The sequence below is a fragment of the Hemitrygon akajei genome, chromosome 1 (genome assembly GCF_048418815.1).
Source record: "Hemitrygon akajei chromosome 1, sHemAka1.3, whole genome shotgun sequence".
Taxonomy (NCBI): Eukaryota; Metazoa; Chordata; class Chondrichthyes; order Myliobatiformes; family Dasyatidae; genus Hemitrygon; species Hemitrygon akajei.
In genome coordinates this window covers 211,192,150-211,210,801 of record NC_133124.1, presented here as the reverse complement: position 1 = coordinate 211,210,801, position 18,652 = coordinate 211,192,150, and the positions used below count along the sequence as shown (strand labels likewise).

The following is an 18,652-nucleotide window of genomic DNA, read 5'->3' as shown; positions in this document are numbered from 1 at the left end:
CCTACACACATCCTCCTGTATACTTTAAATCATCTCTAGATTACTTATAATACCTAATACAATGTAAATGCTATGTAAATAGTTGTTATACTGTATTGTTTAGGGAATAATGACAAGAAAAAAAAGTCTGTACATGTTCAGTACAGACACAACCATCGTAGCTCTTCTGGGAATGCTGATGTCACCTCGGCATCAGCCAATCCTGATTCTCCCGTGATCTTTAAATTCTTGAGACTGTAGCGCTTTACATAGCTAGCCAGCCATCCCTTACTAGCCTTAAACTCCTTCCTCTTGCTCACAACACAAGTAGCTAACTAAAGGGACGCGAGGCGAACAATGCTCAAATACTTTTCTTTCTTTTTCAGTCTTTTTATTGAATTTTTCAAAGATAATACATAATGGTCATAATAGTACAAAGGGAGTGGGATCACATTGTTGGCAATTAACACATGTGAGTAAAAACTATAGGTAACACCAATATAATTGACCTCCCAAACCCTTAATATAAACAGGATACAAGGAAATAAAAAGATGAAAAAAACAAATTGAAATATCAAAAACAAAGTAAGCTAAACTAAACAAAACTAAAAACTAAACTAAACAAAGCTGGGCTATTCTATTATATCAAATAAAACCATTAGTGTCGTCAACTCCACTCCTCTACTCAATAATATAAAGGAATCGGAAAGGGTCAAATTACATTCTATGAAAGTATTGAATAAAAGGCCTCTAGGTTTCTTCAAATTTAACTGAGAGATCAAAGATACCAAAGGAGATCAATGGTTTACCCAGATCCTATTATTTTTAGATATTTATTGATCAGATATTTTTTGAATACGATGTTACCTACTTTTCCGATTTCATATCCAACCGATATCATGGAAAAAATCTTAGGCTTAAACCCTTATCAAATAGCAAACATTTATGATATAATTATGAAAATACAGTCAGATATATTCGATAAAATTAAAAATGAATGGGAGAAGGAACTTTCTTTACCTATAGAGAACTGGGAGAAAATTCTTCAATTAGTTAACTTTTCTTCTATTTGTGCTAAACATACGTTGATTCAATTTAAAGTGGTGCATAGGGCTCATATGTCTAAAGATAAATTAGCTCGTTTTTACTTTCATATAAATCCAATCTGTGATAGATGTCATTCTGAGGTAGCCTCCCTGACTCATATGTTCTGGTCTTGTCCACTTTTGGAAAAATTTTGGAAAGCTATTTTTGATATATTCTCTACAGTTTTGCACATTGATTTACAATCTCACCCTATCACTGCAATTTTTGGCTTACCAATGATTGATCTGCCTTCTGCAGCTCGGCGGATGATTGCATTTGCTACCTTAATGGCTGGAAGATCTTATTGGATTGGAAAGAGATGAATCCTCCAACTACATCTCAATGGTTTTCCCAAACTATATCCTGTTTAAATTTAGAAATGCTCAAATACTTTTAATCATCTCTAGATTACAGTACTTATAATACCTAATACAATGGAAATGCTATGTAAATAGTTGTTACACTGTATTGTTTAGGGAATAAGGATGCTTTGGATGAGGCTCAATAGTACTAAAGTCAGGATCTGTGGAGGTTGAGGGCTGAGGATCTTTAAGCGTTGAAGGTCGAGACTTCATAATTGCAAATGCTTTAGTTAGAAACGTTGTTATAGGAAGCTGTTTCTTCTTTTTCTTTGCATCATCAAACACTTCGGCAAGCAACATGCCACTTTTCAAAAGATCTAAGATTTCTACTTTCTCGGCGAGAGATAGCCTTTGAGGAATTGCTTTGACCACTTAATTGCTTTTTAGAAGTCATCTTTTCACAGAAACAAAGTAGCGACCAGACGAGATGCGAGGCGAACAATGCTCAAACAATGAGTGCTGGAGAGAGAACTTCCGGGTTTTCCTGATCCACAGATGGTGAATTTGTGCATGCGGAACCCGCAGATAAGAAGGGCTGGCTGTATGTGCGTTATCTTCCATCTGCTCTGTTCTTGCCCATTTTGCGTTGCTACTTTGTTACATCCTTTCTGTTCTGACAATCAGAGCAGTTGATTATTGTCAGAAAATTGGAAATATGATATTTGGTTCCCTCAGCTAAATTGTTCAGCTTGCCAGGGCTTCAAGCACTTATCACTACAGTGCCCACAAACTTGAGAAGATTTGTTTATTTCTACTCTGCTTTGTGTCTGGTAACCAGTTTTCAGAGTATGCCAGTGTAGTACTTCCACCTGTGTTGAATCATAACTAAATCCATGACAAAATCCAAATACTATCACGTCCAGCATTCCAGCAAATCTCTTCCACAATATCAATACTCTATATTGCATAACATTTGCCTTTCTATGGGTTATACTTGCTTCAGATAGCTGATGTACTATGTTATTTTATATCCAAGGAATATCAATGTTTAGCTTTGATCCTTGATCTCTCCTTTTAGATCAGTACATGAAACACTTTTTCTCTTCCTTGTTGAGAACATTTACACTAAGCATCTTGAACCTAGCAGATAAGCTTTGGCAGTAGCTGTTAATTCCATCTGATGGAACCAAGACTTTAGTTTGAAGAAGTATGGGAATAATTTATGGCCCTTCTTTTAATGATTGTCTTCTGTGGCAGGAAAATAAAAAGTGAGGTATATTTTCTAGATGAAGAGTGATTGCAGAACTCTTGAGATGGATATTTCATGTCCTAGTGAATAGTTTGCAAAAGGCTTTTATGAAGGTCCTGTAAGAACTTGGGATTGGTGCAGGGACTGGATTTTTTAACCATTCAAGTCTTTGGCAAAAATGTGTCAAACACCTGTAATTCTGAGTGGGTATGAAGTAAGACTGACCAACTTTAACAAAAGTTTTATTCTGAGAATTTTTCAGTTGCCTGTGGTCTTCATTGAACATCTCCACAACATAGATGAAAGTAGCGATAAAGATTCTTATATATCTCCCATTAAAATATGAAATAATTATTGCATATATGTAGAACCCTGATGCATGGAAACACAGCTTAAAATATCTAAGCAGTTTCCTTCCTACAATTTTAGAACTTGTGGCCTGTGCAAATTGAAATTCAACTCTTTCAAGAAATCTTTACACAAATTTATGTAATTCCTTCTAAATAATGTTTATAGGAATTGTCATTCTGTCAATACTATTGTCTTCAACTTTTCAATCTTTTCAGTCTTCAACTTGTGAGCCCAGAGGCTTTGCTGGATTCATGTACTGAGATTCATTATGGTCTCACCGGAGCCCCACATAACTAAAGCATAGGGTCCTTATTTTTTTGTATTCATTTCCCTGCTCAGTAAATGATGTGGTTCAGTTTGTTTTCTTAATTACTTGCCGGGTCTGTCTTTTGCAACCATGCACTGAGATATCCAGATTCTTCTGCATCTCAGCATCCTGTAATCCCAAACCATTTAGAAAACATGTTCCTTTTTAACTTTTCCAACTGGAATAGGTAACTTCACAGTTCCTCATGTTTATACACTCCATTTTCTAGCATTTTGCCCATTTTAATAAACCTATCTATAACCCTCTGTGGCTTCATTATGCACCTTTACATTTTTTTCTATCTATCTATCATTCAATCAGCACATTTGTACCAACCCTTTCTGGGCCTGCAGGTGATTTATATAAGTTTTTAAAGGTTGTTCCCCCAGAATCAATCCCTGTGGTTTCCTCTGTACCCACCTAACATCCTAGTTTCACCTATCACTTAGCTTGTACTCCTTGCTCTCCCCCCCACTACCTTATTCTGGCTGCTGCCCAATACCTTTCCAGTTCTGATGAAGGGTCTCGGCCTGAATTGTCAGCTCTTTATTCCTCTCCACAGAAACTTCCTGTGAGTTCCTCCAGCATTTTGTGTGTTACCCTATAGTGGGGTGGAGATAAGTCTCTACCAAAGGAGGTGTAAGGCACTCCTTTCCTCCACTAGCCTTCAGGTCACCCCTGGGCAATATGCAGCACCTGCTTAGCCCCCCCAACCAGGGTTACATGAAGCCATGGGAGCTGGTGGTAGATGGTCGTACGAGCAGCTGATGCATATCACAAGTCCTGGTTATGCGGCCACTGACGATCTCTGAAGAGTATTGATAATGGCTGTGGTCACCTGTCTTGTAAAGACACCACCCACCAGAAGGCAATGGCAAGCCATTTCCTTAGAAAAATTTGCCAGGAACAATCATGATCGAAGACCATGCTCGCTCACGTCATATGACATGGCACATAATGATGATAACCACACTGTAGCATTCTGCTGGCTACATTTTGCCAACAAGAAAAAGACCCATTTGTGTCTGTACCCTCTGCTTCCTGTTCGTCAGCCGGTCTCCATCTTCAGGGTGTTATAAGGCGAGACTGATTACGGCTGTTCATACGAAGCACCAGCAGTTGCACGGAGGGTTTATAGACCTCCTCCCTGTGCTGTTCTTGTGATTTCTTACTGGAAGTACTTGCATTTGTGCTGAAATGATTGGCCTGGTCAACCATGTAACGCAGTTGGTGACCTCTAGTGGTGGCTTTTGAGCAGAATGTGGCATGTAAGAAGAAGCTGCCTTTTGATGTCTGAAAAGGGGAGTAAAGGCCCAAGAAGCAACCTTTTAAAGAAAAATTAAATATAATCTCTCTTGTTAAAGGAAGTGTTAAAGATTCCTATCAGATTATTTGGTCTTTGGTTGAATGTTGGCTTGTTGGGTGTGTCTCCTCCTCAAGCTATTCCAGAGATATCGAGTACTTTCTGCAATGTGTTTGCCTTTGGTTTGGGCAGCTGGGGAGCAGCTCTCAGACTGGTTTGAAGCTGCACCACCTGCTGTTTATAATGGAACAGCATGAGGTCGTGTCTGTTACCCAGCAGTAAGGGAGGCTGCAATCAGCTGCCATGTAAATCTAATGACATTTATTTTGTCTTTGAATTTCCTTCCTTTTAGCGCCATAAAACTCTTTCCAGAAAACTATTCCTATTGGATTATTCTGTGGGTAGACGGTCCATTAATAGGAGTATTAGAAACTAAGGTCAGAGAGGAGTACTTTAATGTTAATTATAGCATATATTATTGAGTTTTACCATGATCTGGTGTCAAGGATGCAAGTTAAGATATGCAAATATATTGAAATAATAAATTATGCAAATGATCCCAGAGTCAACACAACTATATTTTAGTACACCATATATTTTTTTTTTTGGGGAGACTTTTCTTAGATTTTCAAGGTGATTTAAAACCTTTCCAGTAGTGCTTTTTCCCCCTCTTGTCATGGTCTCAGCTTAATATATCTTGTGTAGTAAATCTGTTGTGCTTTTAGTACGTGGGTCAGTGATGACGTCAGCAAGGCATCCGCAGCTATGAGGTAGACTGTACACCAGATTGCTGCAGAGGTCGAGACATTGGTAAATACAGCCGGCAGGTGGGTAACTGGGAGAGCAGATAGAAAATGAGAAACCATCTCAGAAGACTGACAGCACTAAGGAGCAGATGGGCTTGGTGAGGGAGTCTGCAGATCAACAATAATAGAAGAGATGATATTACAAAAAGGGATGAAAGATAGGCATTTATGGTCCTAATGCAGGCAACTAGGAGTAGTGTAAATGGGTAGAAAGTTTGGCTTGGACTTGTTGGGCCCAGGAACCTTTCTCTGTGCTATACAACTTTATAAGGCTTTACAGATGTTTTTTATGTAGTAAGGTGGGGAACTTCCCTATGCACGTTGATACATTAAGTTGATGTCCTTTCACGTGGAATGTGCTCAAAGCTCATTCTTGCCTTGGTAGTGTGGGTACTCCCACACACCAGATTGTTTCCTCCCACAGCCCAGTGATGTGCTAGTTGGCAGGTTAATTTGCCACTGAATTACCCATGGCATTGGTGGGTAGCAGGAGGTTGAGTTAAGCACAGAGCGAGAAAAAAGGTTTACTAGGAAGTAAGTGGGGGAATAGAACTCATGGGATTTCCCTGAGAGCTCTGTGGAAGACAGCTTTCTATATTGGAAGGAAAATAATATATAAAAATATACCGTATTCAGTGGTAAATGAGACCTTAAATTGTGTGCCCCTTCAGATGTATCCTTCTGTGACAGTGAGGAGCTGGAGCAGATCATCTACACATTAGCATAGAGTAGAACTTTGTTGTCACAAACACCAGAAAATCTGCAGATGCCTGGAAATCCAGACAACACACACAACATGATGGAGGAACAGCACGGGAAACAGTAAAACAGATGACGTTTCAGGCCGAGACCCTTCATCAGGACTGGAAAAAAAGATGAAAAGTCAGAGTAAGAAGGTGGGGGGAGGGAATGAAGAAGTACAAAGTGGTAGGTGATGGTGAAACCAGGAGGGAGGGAGGGGTGAAGTAAAGAGCTGGCAAGTTGATTGGTGAATGAGATAAAGGGCTGGAGAAGGGGGAATCTGACAGGAGAGGGTAGGAGACCCTGGAAGAAAGGGAAGGGGTAGGAGTGCCAGAGGGAGGTGATGGGCAGGTAATGAGATAAGGTGAGAGAGGGAATCGGGAATGGGGTTTGGTTAAGTGGGGAGGGGGGAGAGCAATTACTGGAAGTTCAAGAAATTGATGTACATGCCATCAGGTTGGAGGCTACCCAGACAGAATATAATGTGTCCTTCCTCCAACCTGAGTGTGGCTTCATCACAGCAGTAGAGGAAGACATAGAAAACCTACAGCACAATACAGGCCCTTTGGCCCACAAAGTTGTGCCGAACATGTCCCTACCTTAGAAGTTACTAGGCTTACCCATAGCCCCCTATTCTTCTAAGCTCCATGTACCTCCAGGGACATGGACTGACATGTCGGAATAGGAACTTTATTGTCATTGCTCAAGACAATGAGATTGCTGTGCTACTCCAATCTGTGCAAAAAGAGATACTTGCAATACATGTGGTATGGCTTAATTTAAAAGAAATCATAACACTCTATAAATACTCAAAGGTCTTTGGCAAGCTGGGGAGTAGGATTATTTAGCTGTACATCAGTCTTTGGGAAGAAGCTGCTTTTCAGTCTCTGTCTTGGCTATGATGCCTTTTGTATCTCCTACCAGATGACAGGAGATTGAACAGCCACTTTACCGATTCAGATGGGTCTTTCATGATATTACAAGCATGCCGTAGACACAGAGTGTTGTAGATTGTCTCCAGGTCCAGTAGTTGACTCTCAACGATGTGCTGAGCCATCCTAATCACCCATTGGAGTGCTTTGTGATCTTCCCTGCTGCAGCTAGAGTACTGCACAGCTTGCAGTACTTTGTAGTTTTAGAACTTTGCCGCTATATATTTTTTCATTTCACAGTGCTTTGGAAACCCTTCACTGGCTGGAAATAACCCTGGGACAGCCAAGCAATGCACTGCATAAAATCAGATTATTTAATTTTCTGCAATAAATGGCCTCAATGTAGGCTGTTTTGTTGGTTCTCTGGAAAGAACGCAGCATAAATTCTCTGTCAACAGGGAATGTGAAGGGTCCAAAGTTGCCTGCTATGTGGTGGGTCACATTCCTTCCAAGTTGTTCTCACCAGTGTTAATATGTTCAGGAAGCCTTTCTTATTGATTTGTTTTCAAAGCACAGTGATATGCCAATAGCAAAAGAACTGCAGCTGCATTAAATCAGAAAGAAAATCAGGTGGATGACTTGAGACTTCAGCTCTTGATCAATGTTGATAAATGCTGCCTGATTTGCTGCTTCTTCCCAGAATTACCAGCCTTTATTACACTGCCCTTACACCTATGTTTCTTCGTTGTAAGATTCCAAATTTTTAAGTCCTTCCATCTAGATTCAAAGATAAGAGCATGATAATTGATAACGCTCCTATGAAGCACCTTGGTATGTTTTGTTAGGTTTATAGTACGGTATCAATATGTTGTTAAATTTGCATGTGAGCAGAGAGGTGACTGAAACTTGATAATCTTGAAAAGAAGGATGGATGTATTGGTAAAACTTTTACCTATTAAACTAAGCTCTGGATTATTTGTGTATTAAGTACTCAATTTTTGATTTGCACTCAAACTTTAGAATTTGAAGTCTGCAGGATTGCCAAAATAAAATGTCCAGCTATTTCTCGTGTGTCAAATACCAGTATGAAAATGGTTACTAACATCCATCAAAGAAAACTATATTAAACCTATGATAGATCTCTTCGATGCGTTGTAATCAAGTTGGCAATTTTTAAAGATTTGAGCAAGAACAATTGTAATTTTAATTATTTTAATCTTAATGGAGATACTTCCAAAATGAAATGGCACACCAAGGTAATTTTATTTAGAACATTGACTTTTGAGCTGCTGCTTTGGCTTCGATCACCACTTGGGGATTTGATTTAAGAACCAAAGTTGGCACTCAGCAGGGACTGGGGAAGGGTGGGGAGGTGGGGTTGGTGGTTAGGTGTGTATTTGATGTTAAATGACAGTTTATCTGTCTCACATGATGAACTATCCAGATCTCATGCCAGCTGTCACACAGAGTGGGGGTTGCCCCAAAACAAATAATACTTGGATGTTTGTTGAGTCATTAGGTTAGTTGACAACATCTAGTTCTTTATAAAACCCTGGCTCTGTGCTCCATTGACACTAATGGCAAATGTGCTGACAATGTTGATGTACAGCTCTTGAAAACATCTGTTTTCTTCCACCAATAGCCCTGTGCGGAGCCAATTCCAATCTGTGGATTTTGTCTTGGAACAAAAGAGCAGAACCGAGAAAAGAAACGCGAGGAACTAATTTCCTGTGCAGACTGCGGTAATAGCGGTATGTATTCTTCAAAACTTTTTGATAATATCTAACACTTTTTTAGTGCTGCTGGGTGAATCTTTGGAAGTTTTAAGTTATTGACAAAAGGATCCTTTTGGGTTAAAGGTTCTGTGTGTGGTTTCTCTGTTTCTGCTTTAGTGATGCTGAGAATTCAGCTATTGCATCATGGGGTCCTAGGCTGAAAGCATATATGAAGAGCAACAAATTCACCCCATCTCCCTGTTTTCCTGTTCCATTGGTGCCTGGAGTCCAGAGAAGGCATTATAATAGATGATTGATTGCATGACCCTACAAAGGGCAGCTAACTTCAAACCTCCAGAGCCAGGGAAAGAAATTAGAAATTTAATTATTGTTTTTACTCATGCCAGATGACAGGCACATTATGCAAAACGTTTCAAAATCCTGCTCATTAAAGTGGCATTTGGAATGCTGCCTTCTCCAACAGTTTAACCAAGATTTGTTTTTCTTTAAACCCTTGTGCTTATCTCAGTTTTTCACTTTTACTTTCTTCTCTTATTCCCATATCTTTCATCTTTCATTATTTTTGATCCAAGCTCACAGTTCTTTCCAGATCCCCTTTTATGATTGTTGCTTCTTTCTCACCGTGTACTTATTTCTTATTCTCATATCTTTTCTCCCTTTTCCTCTGTTTTTTAAATTTCCCTCTATCTCTTGGACCTCCACGGCACTCCCCTTCATGCCTCTTTCTCCCGTTTTATCCCTATTTGGTCACTTTTCTTATTCTCTTTCTGTGTTTCTTTACACCTTTTATTTATTGTCCCTTGTTTGCTCTCAATACTTTTATTTTTGCCATTTTGCAGTCAGCTCACAAAACTTTGAGATATGCAACACATCCTCTGAACTGCTATTGCTGCAATTTGCAGCCCGTAAGACAACTCGTGTTCTTGGTATTGATCCGTCTATGTATCTATTTATTTATTTGTGCAGTTTGTCTTCTTCTGTACATTGGTTTCTGTATGTTGTTTTTCATTGATTTTATTGTATTTTCTATTACGAATGCCTGCAAAACAATGAATCTCAAGGTAGTATATGGTGACAATATATACTTTGATAATAAATTTACCTTCAACCTTTATTTAGCTGTCTCTCTTTCGTTCCCTGATTTTCATGTCATACACAAGCATCAGTAATGACTTAGATTGTCAAATTCAAATATGGACTTTTAGTCATTGCCATTATCTGACTTCCTGCCTGGTGCAGAAAATTGCCATCTTGAAGCTTTAGACCTGTTTTGGTAGATGGGCACATAACAGTATTTTCCATTTAAGACCTTTCAGATCCCAAACCAGATTAGCTGTATAAAAGTTGGACAGCCTTTTCCCCAATCAATACAATATTATATTTAAAGCAATTATGTAACTGAATAATAAGTTCACACAATCTATAGAGATCTCTAATAATTCCCTATCTAACTAGAGAAACAATGGAAAACAGGATCTTCTGTGTCGGGATGTTTTCTAGTGTTTCTATACTTAGTTCAAAAGTCAATTCCAATTATGATAGCTATTTCCTTTGTAGTTCTGTCTGCTCTTATTATTTTTTTCCCTAAATAATAATTATGGGTTGAGGTAGTTAAAAAGGTGGTTCAATGAGTTAAATTTAAATCCTGTTCTATCTCAAGAGTGAGGTCTCTGCCATTTTGTAGAATTGTTCTCAAAATTTTTGGAGAAGACATATAGGCTTTTAAAGTCCAAATTCTCAGGTAGTATACTAAATTGATCAAAAACAGGGAATGAAGATAGGAAATCAAATCACAATGTTTTTGCTATATTGCTGCTTGGTAAGTGATGACCACAGTAGATCTGAGAGATGTTGGTTGGAAACTGGCAAAGTGGTTGAATGCCAGTGAGAGGAGTGCAGGAAAGGGACATCAAAGCAAACAAAAGCAGTTACAAGAACAGGAAGAGTGACCTGGGTTTGGGTAAAAACAAGAAATTCTGCAGATGTGGGAAATCCAGAGAAATGCACACAAAATGCTGGAAGAACTCAGCAGATCAAGCAGCATCTATGGAGAGGATTAAACAGTTAGTGTAGATGCTGTCTGACCTGCTGAGTTCCTCCAGTATGTTTTGTGTTTTGCTGTGCGTTTAGGTAACATTGATTGATGAGAACTAACATCTCGAGATTTGGTGTGCATCTCTTCCAGGACACCTCAATTGAATTGGATCAAAGGAAATAACATTTAAATGGTGACAGTAGCTAATTGTGACAGTCTTTGGAGCGTTAGGGTATCCTTTAAGTCAACTAAAAGCATTGCTTCGATATACATGCACTTCAGTTAAATGGTTGCATTATCCAAGCATGGAACAAGTTTTCCTCTCAAAGGAAAAAAAATCTGACCAGTAGGAAGTACAGATAGATGTAAAAAGAGTGTACAGAATTTATTTCCTGCATCACATAATATCTGCTGATTACTAATTGCCTGATAGAGTTCCTTGTTGTGGGTGATATACAGAGCATAGAATGTGTGGGCAGAATAGCTTTGAAAATATTCAGTAAACCACACAGGACGTGCACATGCAGCTTGTGAGATCCTGCAGTCCATCCCTGATAGAGTTCTGTTTTTTAAACTACCATCGATTTTACGCTAGGAATAAGCCTGTGAAACATTTTACTCAACTTCAACCTTGCTGATTAGTGTCAGTTTAATTCAGATTAAGATGTTGCTTCCTCAAGAATAACTCAAATTAAAACAATCCTAAACTTAAGTCAAATGCTTATCTTGGAATATTTTATTTAAAGGAATAATACCTTGTGTTTGAACAGATCCAAAATTAATCAATTTAAACTGTCAATGATCATTTAAGTACTTTGTTATAATTGTACAAATAACAGGGAGAGTTTTCTCTCCTATCATTGGAAGAGACAGTATCAAGCCTGTCCTGTCATTCAATATAATCACAGTTGATCTACCTCAGGCCTCATCTGCTGCTCTGTGTAAGTTCCCGATAGCCTTCAATTTCCTGGTCCTGTTGAAATTTATACATCTCTTCTTTAAACACCCCCAATGATCTGGCCTTCTGGGGCAGGGAATTCCAGTTTTACAACCCTCTGTGAGAAGCTTTCACCCACCTCTGTTTTAAATTACTGTGTCCCCTCTAATCTTGGGTTTCCTGGGCATCAACACCTCAGGATTTGTTCTGGACCCAACACATTGATGCAGTCAATGCTTCATTAGGAGTTTGAGGAGATTTGGTATGTCACTGAAGACCAGCAAATTTCTACAGATATGCAGTGGAGAATTCTGATGGGTTGCAAGGCTTCACATTAGTTGCCGCCATATTATGGAAAAGTATGTGTTGGCAATTCTTTTGAGTTCGATTGAAAGAAATTTTTGTAGAAACAGCTTTCTGCTGCAGTACATTCCTCCTTGACACTCCAAAGCCTTCTCCCAGGGCTTCAACACCAAAGGCAGTTCCCACCCTCCCTGTTGGATATTTTAAAGGAGCAGAACACTGATTCTATCCAATATCTCCACATCTCATCAGCTCTTTCCCATTATTTTTATGCTCCCAAAGTGCAATCACAACATTTAAATACTTATATTATTTTACTTATTTTTATTTAGAGATACAGCATAGAATAGGCCCTTCCGGTCCTTTGAGCCACACTGCACAGCAGCACTGACAACCCCAATTTAACCCTAACCTAATCACTTTACAATGACCTACCCAGTGCATCTTCGGAGTGTGGGAGGAAACTGGAAAAGAAACACATTCAATGGGAAGGGGATACAGACTCTTCGCAGAGTATGCCAGGATTGAACTCTGATACACTGAGCTGTAATGGCGTTGTGCTAACCGTTATACTACCATGGCACCCAAATTCCACTGCAGTTCAGAACTTCAGCTGTACAATGCCTAGAACACCTTTCCAATTGGCTTTATTTGGAACTTTGGCATGAAAAGGCAAGCGAGTAATTTCATTCATAACGAATCACAGTAATTACTGCTGAATTATGGTTACCATTAAAAATGTGGGAAAGTCATATAAATTAAACCTGAAAATACACTATTCAGGATGGATAATAAATGCAAATGACATCTATATTTGATGAAAGAATCAATTTAAAGCAAAATCTTCTTTCCAGTTTGGTAATAGAAACCTAATTTCAGCTGCAGTAAAACGTAGGCTGCCCCACACTTGTTAATTTGCTTGAATCGGAATCAGGTGTAATGTCATTGACATATGTCATGGAATTTGTTGTTTTTTGGCAGCAGTACAATAGAATACATAAAAACAAACTATAAATTATACACACGAGAGATTTTGCAGATGCTGGAAATCCAGAGCAGTGCGCACACAAAATGCTGGAGAAACTCAGCAGGTCAGGCAGTATCCATGGAAATGAATAAACATAAATTCTATATATATAAATTAGATAAAATAGTTAATGCAAATAGAGAGCAAAAATCGTGAGGTAAGTTCAGAAATCTGATGGCAAAGAGGAAGATGCTGTTCCTAAAATGTTGATAGTGTATCTTCATGTATACTAATCCAATGAATAAAGCCACAGAGGATTCACAAATATGTAGATTTAAAATTTTGTGTTTGGCACACAGTTGTCACACTGAATTGCAGTTGTAAACAGCCTTAAAAAGTGAAGAAAGTGACTCATCATTGACCCAGAGCATATGAGTGTGTTCTCCCCCTTCTCCCTCTTGCCCCTCTTATCCGTCTCCCCCCCCCCCCCACTCTATGGAATGTGTTAATCTGGATTCCCAGTAACTGCAGAATCTCTTCTGTTCTTGAATGACTTATGATTTTGTATGACCATGTGAATAAAGGCTACGTATGTCTGGATGAAAGATTCACCATAATTTCTACTGTATTCCCAGGTCATCCGTCCTGTTTGAAATTTTCTGCGGAACTAACAGCTCGTGTGAAGGCCTTACGATGGCAGTGTATTGAATGCAAGACATGCAGCACCTGTCGGGACCAGGGCAAAAATGCTGTAAGTCGCCCTTCAATCCATGTGACGAAAATCTTTAAACCTGTGGCAAGTTATTCTGGGGCAAGTGGCTACAGAACGAAAACTGTTCATTGAGTATTTCTGGTGTTGCCACTGATAAGGTTTATTTTTGACGCTAGTAAAATCCATCATTTTTTGTAATAAGCAATAAAGAGTATCATTGCTTATGATACTTCTCCAAGAGGACCACAACCTTGTCATGGATTAGAGGTTTGTGTGCCTTAATGACCTGGAGAGTTATGTTGGCTGGAGTCAGGGCCTTCTGCTTTGGTTCTTGGTATGGTCACCCATGCCAAATAGGTCAGAGCGTAGAGGGCAGACTAAGAGTGGTCCACCAGACCTCCAGGTTTGGGGGTACACCTTAAGGCTAACAACGCTGACTGGTAAAACAAGATTGTTAAGGAAACAGCAATAGAGAACCCTTCTACATCTGAGTGCGATGATATTCCGGAGTCTCCATCTGGGATTTGCATGTCTGACAGTAGTCAAAACCAAGAGGAAGCTACTGACATGGTGACGGGAGCCCTGAATACCACCAGAAATGGAGGACCTTTGATGCTGCCCTCAATGCCAGCAGTGTAATGGGCAGTAAGTAAGTATAGGCAGTATGTTGCTGAATGCCTTTAAGTACTTGGCAATGGTGGGCAAAGTTATTTGCCATTTGGGCAGCTATATCTTGTATGTTGTTAGGAAATTAAATATATTAATGGACACACAAGAGACTGCTGGAATCTGGAGCAAAACAAACAAAATGCTGGAGGAACACAGCAGGTCAGGCAGCATCTGTGGAAGGAAATGGACAGTTTATATTTTGGGACGAGATCCATCAGCTGGATTGAAAGACAGAGGTGAGATAGTTGGTATAAAGATGTGAGGGGAAAGAGAGCAGTGGTTGCTCTCAACAGCTTTTTCCCCACAGCATATCTTTTGGGTGTCTTGGTTGTTAACGCAAACAACACATTTCACTCTGTACAACACACACAAAATGCTGGTGGAACACAGCAGGCCAGGCAGCATCTATAAGGAGAAGCACTGTTGACGTTTCGGGCTGCGACCCTTTGTCAGGACTAACTGAAAGGAAAGATAGTAAGAGATTTGAAAGTAGTGGGGGGAGGGGAAAATGCAAAATGATAGGAGAAGACCGGAGGGGGTGGGATGAAGCCTAAGAGCTGGAAAGGTGATTAGCAAAAGGGATACAGAGCTGGAGAAGGGAAAGGATCATGGGACGGGAGGAAGGAGGAAGGGGGGAAGCACCAGAGGGAGATGAAGAACAGGCAAACAACTAAAAATGTCAGGGATGGGGTAAGAAGGGGAGGAGGGGCATTAACGGAAGTTAGAGAAGTCAATGTTCATGCCATCAGGTTGGAGGCTACCCAGCCGGTATATAAGGTGTTGTTCCTCCAACCTGAGTTTGGATTCATTTTGACAGTAGAGGAAGCCATGGATAGACATATCAGAATGGGAATGGGACGTGGAATTAAAATGTGTGGCCACTGGGAGATCCTGCTTTCTCTGGCAGACCAAGCGTAGGTGTTCAGCGAAATGGTCTCCCAGTCTGCGTCGGGTCTCACCAATATATAAAAGGCCACACTGGGAGCACTGGACGCAGTATACCACACCAGCTGACTCACAGGTGAAGTGTCGCCTCTCCTGGAAGGACTGTCTGGGACCCTGAATGGTGGTGAGGGAGGAAGTGTAAGAGCAGGTGTAGCACTTGTTCGGCTTACAAGGATAAGTGCCAGGAGGGAGATCGGTGGGGACAAGTGGACAAGGGAGTCGTGTAGGGAACGATCCCTGCAGAAAGCAGAAGGGGGGGGGGGGAGAGGGAGGAAAAGATGTGCGCCAGGAGGGAGCGGAACAAGTGCTACACCTGCCCTTACACTTCCTCCCTCACCACCTGATGGCATGAACATTGACTTCTCTAACTTCCATTAATGCCCCTCCTCCCCTTCTTACCCCATCCCTGACATTTTTTGTTGTTTGCCTGTTCTTCATCTCCTTCTGGTGCTCCCCCCTCCCACTTTTTTTCTTCAGAGGCCTCCTGTCCCATGATCCTTTCCCTTCTCCAGTTCTGTATCACTTTCGCCAATCACCTTTCCAACTCTTAGCTTCATCCCACCCCCTCCGGTCTTCTCCTATCATTTCGCATTTCCCGCTCCCCCCACTACTTTCAAATCTCTTACTATCTTTCCTTTCAGTTAGTCCTGACGAAGGGTCTCGGCCCGAAACGTCGACAGTGTTTCTCCTTATTGATGCTGCCTGGCCTGCTGTGTTCCACCAGCATTTTGTGTGTGTTGTTTGAATTTCCAGCATCTGCAGATTTCCTCGTGTTTGCATTTCACTCTGTGTTTGATTCAATTCAAGTTTAATTGCCATTCAAGCATACATAAATACCCATGAATACAGCCGAATGAGACAGCTTTACTCTGGCACCAAGGTACAACACACAGTACCAATAGTCACACACAGTACAAAGCACACTTAGCACATGCAGGATTGCAAGCAGAAGTAAGATATCAGTAAAACACAGCCACACAAAGAAAGATAGTTCAGATCCTGAGTCCAGGAATGCCGCAGAAATCTGCAGTTGACCACAATACAGCTTGTCTTCTGCTGAGCAAACACTGGGGTGGGGTGCAGACTGCCTCCAGACTGGATGCTGTACCACACCACCCCAAGTGGAATGCACTGGCTCCGGCGCCCATCTCCTGGTGGCTGTAAGCTGGCAACATCGCAGCTTGAGGCTGCAATGTACGTGTGATAAAAATTCTAAATCTGGGGAATTGGGAAGCGATAGGTGGATCCACATGAGGAGGAGTGAAATGCTGACACAGACTGGGGGAGTGATAGGCGGGAACAACAAAATGCTGTACCTGATGGAATCTGGTAGGAAAAGGTGGAACATGGAACTGAATAAGGGAGGTGGGGTGGCCAATAGGAACTGATGGGGAAGGAGTCCCAATAGGAGTGTTTGGTTGATGGGTAGATGGAGTGGTTGGAGGTGAGAAAGAAGAAACAGGATGATAGGGAGCCCCTTAGAAGTGAATGATGTTTGTTGTTTATGTTTGTTGGATCAAAGACCACAAAGTACTTGTTTTCTTTTAAGTGACCTCTGTAGCCTACCTGAACTGAGTTGAGGGAGTTTAGTATCTTTATCTAATGTGATATTTCTTCCACCTCAGTGCTGTTTTCCTGCATCATCCTCGTATCCCTGGATTCCTTTACTGCCTAAAATCTATTGGCTTCTGCCTTTGATCTATTCAGTGACTGAGTCTTTGGAGCCCACTTCCTCAAATTCACCGCAACACACATGGATACAATAGGGTCTTTTAAGAGACTCTGGGATAGGTACATGGAGCTTAGAAAAACAGAGGGCTATGGGTAACCCTAGTTAATTTCTAAAGTAAGTACATGTTTGGCACAGCATTGTGGGCCAAAGGGCCTGTGTTGTGCTGTAGGTTTTCTGTGTTGCAACTCAGCAGGCCAGCCAGCATCTTTGGAGAGGAATTAACAGTCGAGCCACTTTATCAGATCTAGAAAGGAAAGGGGAAGAACCCAGAATAAGAAGGTGGGGGGATGGGAAGGAGTTCAAGCTGGCAGGTGATGTGATGGGTTGAGGGAGGATTTGGATGGGTGGGGGAAGGAGGATATGAAGTGAGAAGCCGGGAGGTGATAGATAGAAGAGGTAAAGGGCTGAAGACGAAGGAATCAGCAGCACAAATTCACTAACCTCTGGGAGAAACACAAAATCACTCAAAACAGAACGCTTTGTCACTGTCATAGAAAAACCTTCATTATCTGCCTATTACTTCCTACCTTCTTTGTAGCCACACTTGTGACTGGATCCTTTGTATTAACCCATCTGCCATCAGACATTCCACTCATCTGCAGCTACATTCGGAGTTAAAGTTGCACAAATTCAAATAAAGTTTATCCCATGACTTTAAGAAATAAATTGTTAAATAGTGTTGGGGTTTTGCAAAGTCTGATCGTGACTGTGATGTATTACACTTAGTTCATTACAATGTGGAATACACTCAACAGCAGTGGCAGTTTGAGTTGCTTCAGACCTGGATTGTGTTCTCAGAGCATATGGAGTCTCACGTGTAGGTGAGATGCTGGTGAGTGTAGGTATGTCGCTGCTGTTGTGTTGAAATTCAAATTTGCAAATTGAAAGAAGCAGCATGTTGCACATACTCAAACAAGGAGGCCTTGTTAGACTCTTGTGTTTGGCAGCAGTTCATTCTTTTACTTCCCGCTCAATGGCAGTTTGTGAAAGATCAGAATAATTTACACAATAACAGGAAGAAAACATTAAACCAGGGCTTCCTAACTTAGGGTCGGCAGACTCCCTCAGCTAATGGTAGGGGTCCATGAAATAAAAAGGTTGGGAACTCCTGCGTTAAACCTAAAAAATATTACTGACATTTTCTTACCTCCATGTCACACAGTTTCCTCGATATAATGCTTGGTCAATTCTTCTTGTTTAATCAAACAAGTTTTTGTGCCACAGTACATTATGCAGTTCATTATCTTTTATGTGTGCTTAAAGCTCCTGAAGAGGGTCTCGGCCTGAAACGTCGACTTTAGATGCTTCCTGACCTGATGAGTTAGTCCAGTGTTTTGTGTAGGGTTGCTTTGGTTTTTAATAAATTTTAACTGAAATTATTGATGGCTTTGTCAAGTGGTGCTGAAGCACAGCCCTCTTCAGTGATAAACAAGCCCATTTTGTCATGTTTACCCTCGAGCTTTGGGTATGTACCAACTTAGCTGAACTATTCATTTTGAGGATTGCATTTTGTAATGCTAGACATTTCTTGTGCCTTGGAAACCAGTAATGAATCAAAGTAATGATCGAAAATGGATTGAAAAGATGGCTGTCTGAAGGTACCAAATATATTAAAAAGGA

General features: G+C 40.6%; 1 protein-coding gene across 1 annotated transcript in view; it reads left to right on the top strand.

Moving 5' to 3' along the window:
- Positions 1 to 18,652, top strand: part of LOC140735108 (histone acetyltransferase KAT6A-like) — a 189,855-nt gene that overhangs the window by 83,574 nt on the left and 87,629 nt on the right. Inside the window, exons 3-4 of the mRNA XM_073059905.1 lie at positions 8,639 to 8,747; positions 13,610 to 13,725. Of these exons, the coding sequence (XP_072916006.1) occupies positions 8,639 to 8,747; positions 13,610 to 13,725 (225 nt within the window). The remainder of the gene's footprint in view (positions 1 to 8,638; positions 8,748 to 13,609; positions 13,726 to 18,652) is intronic.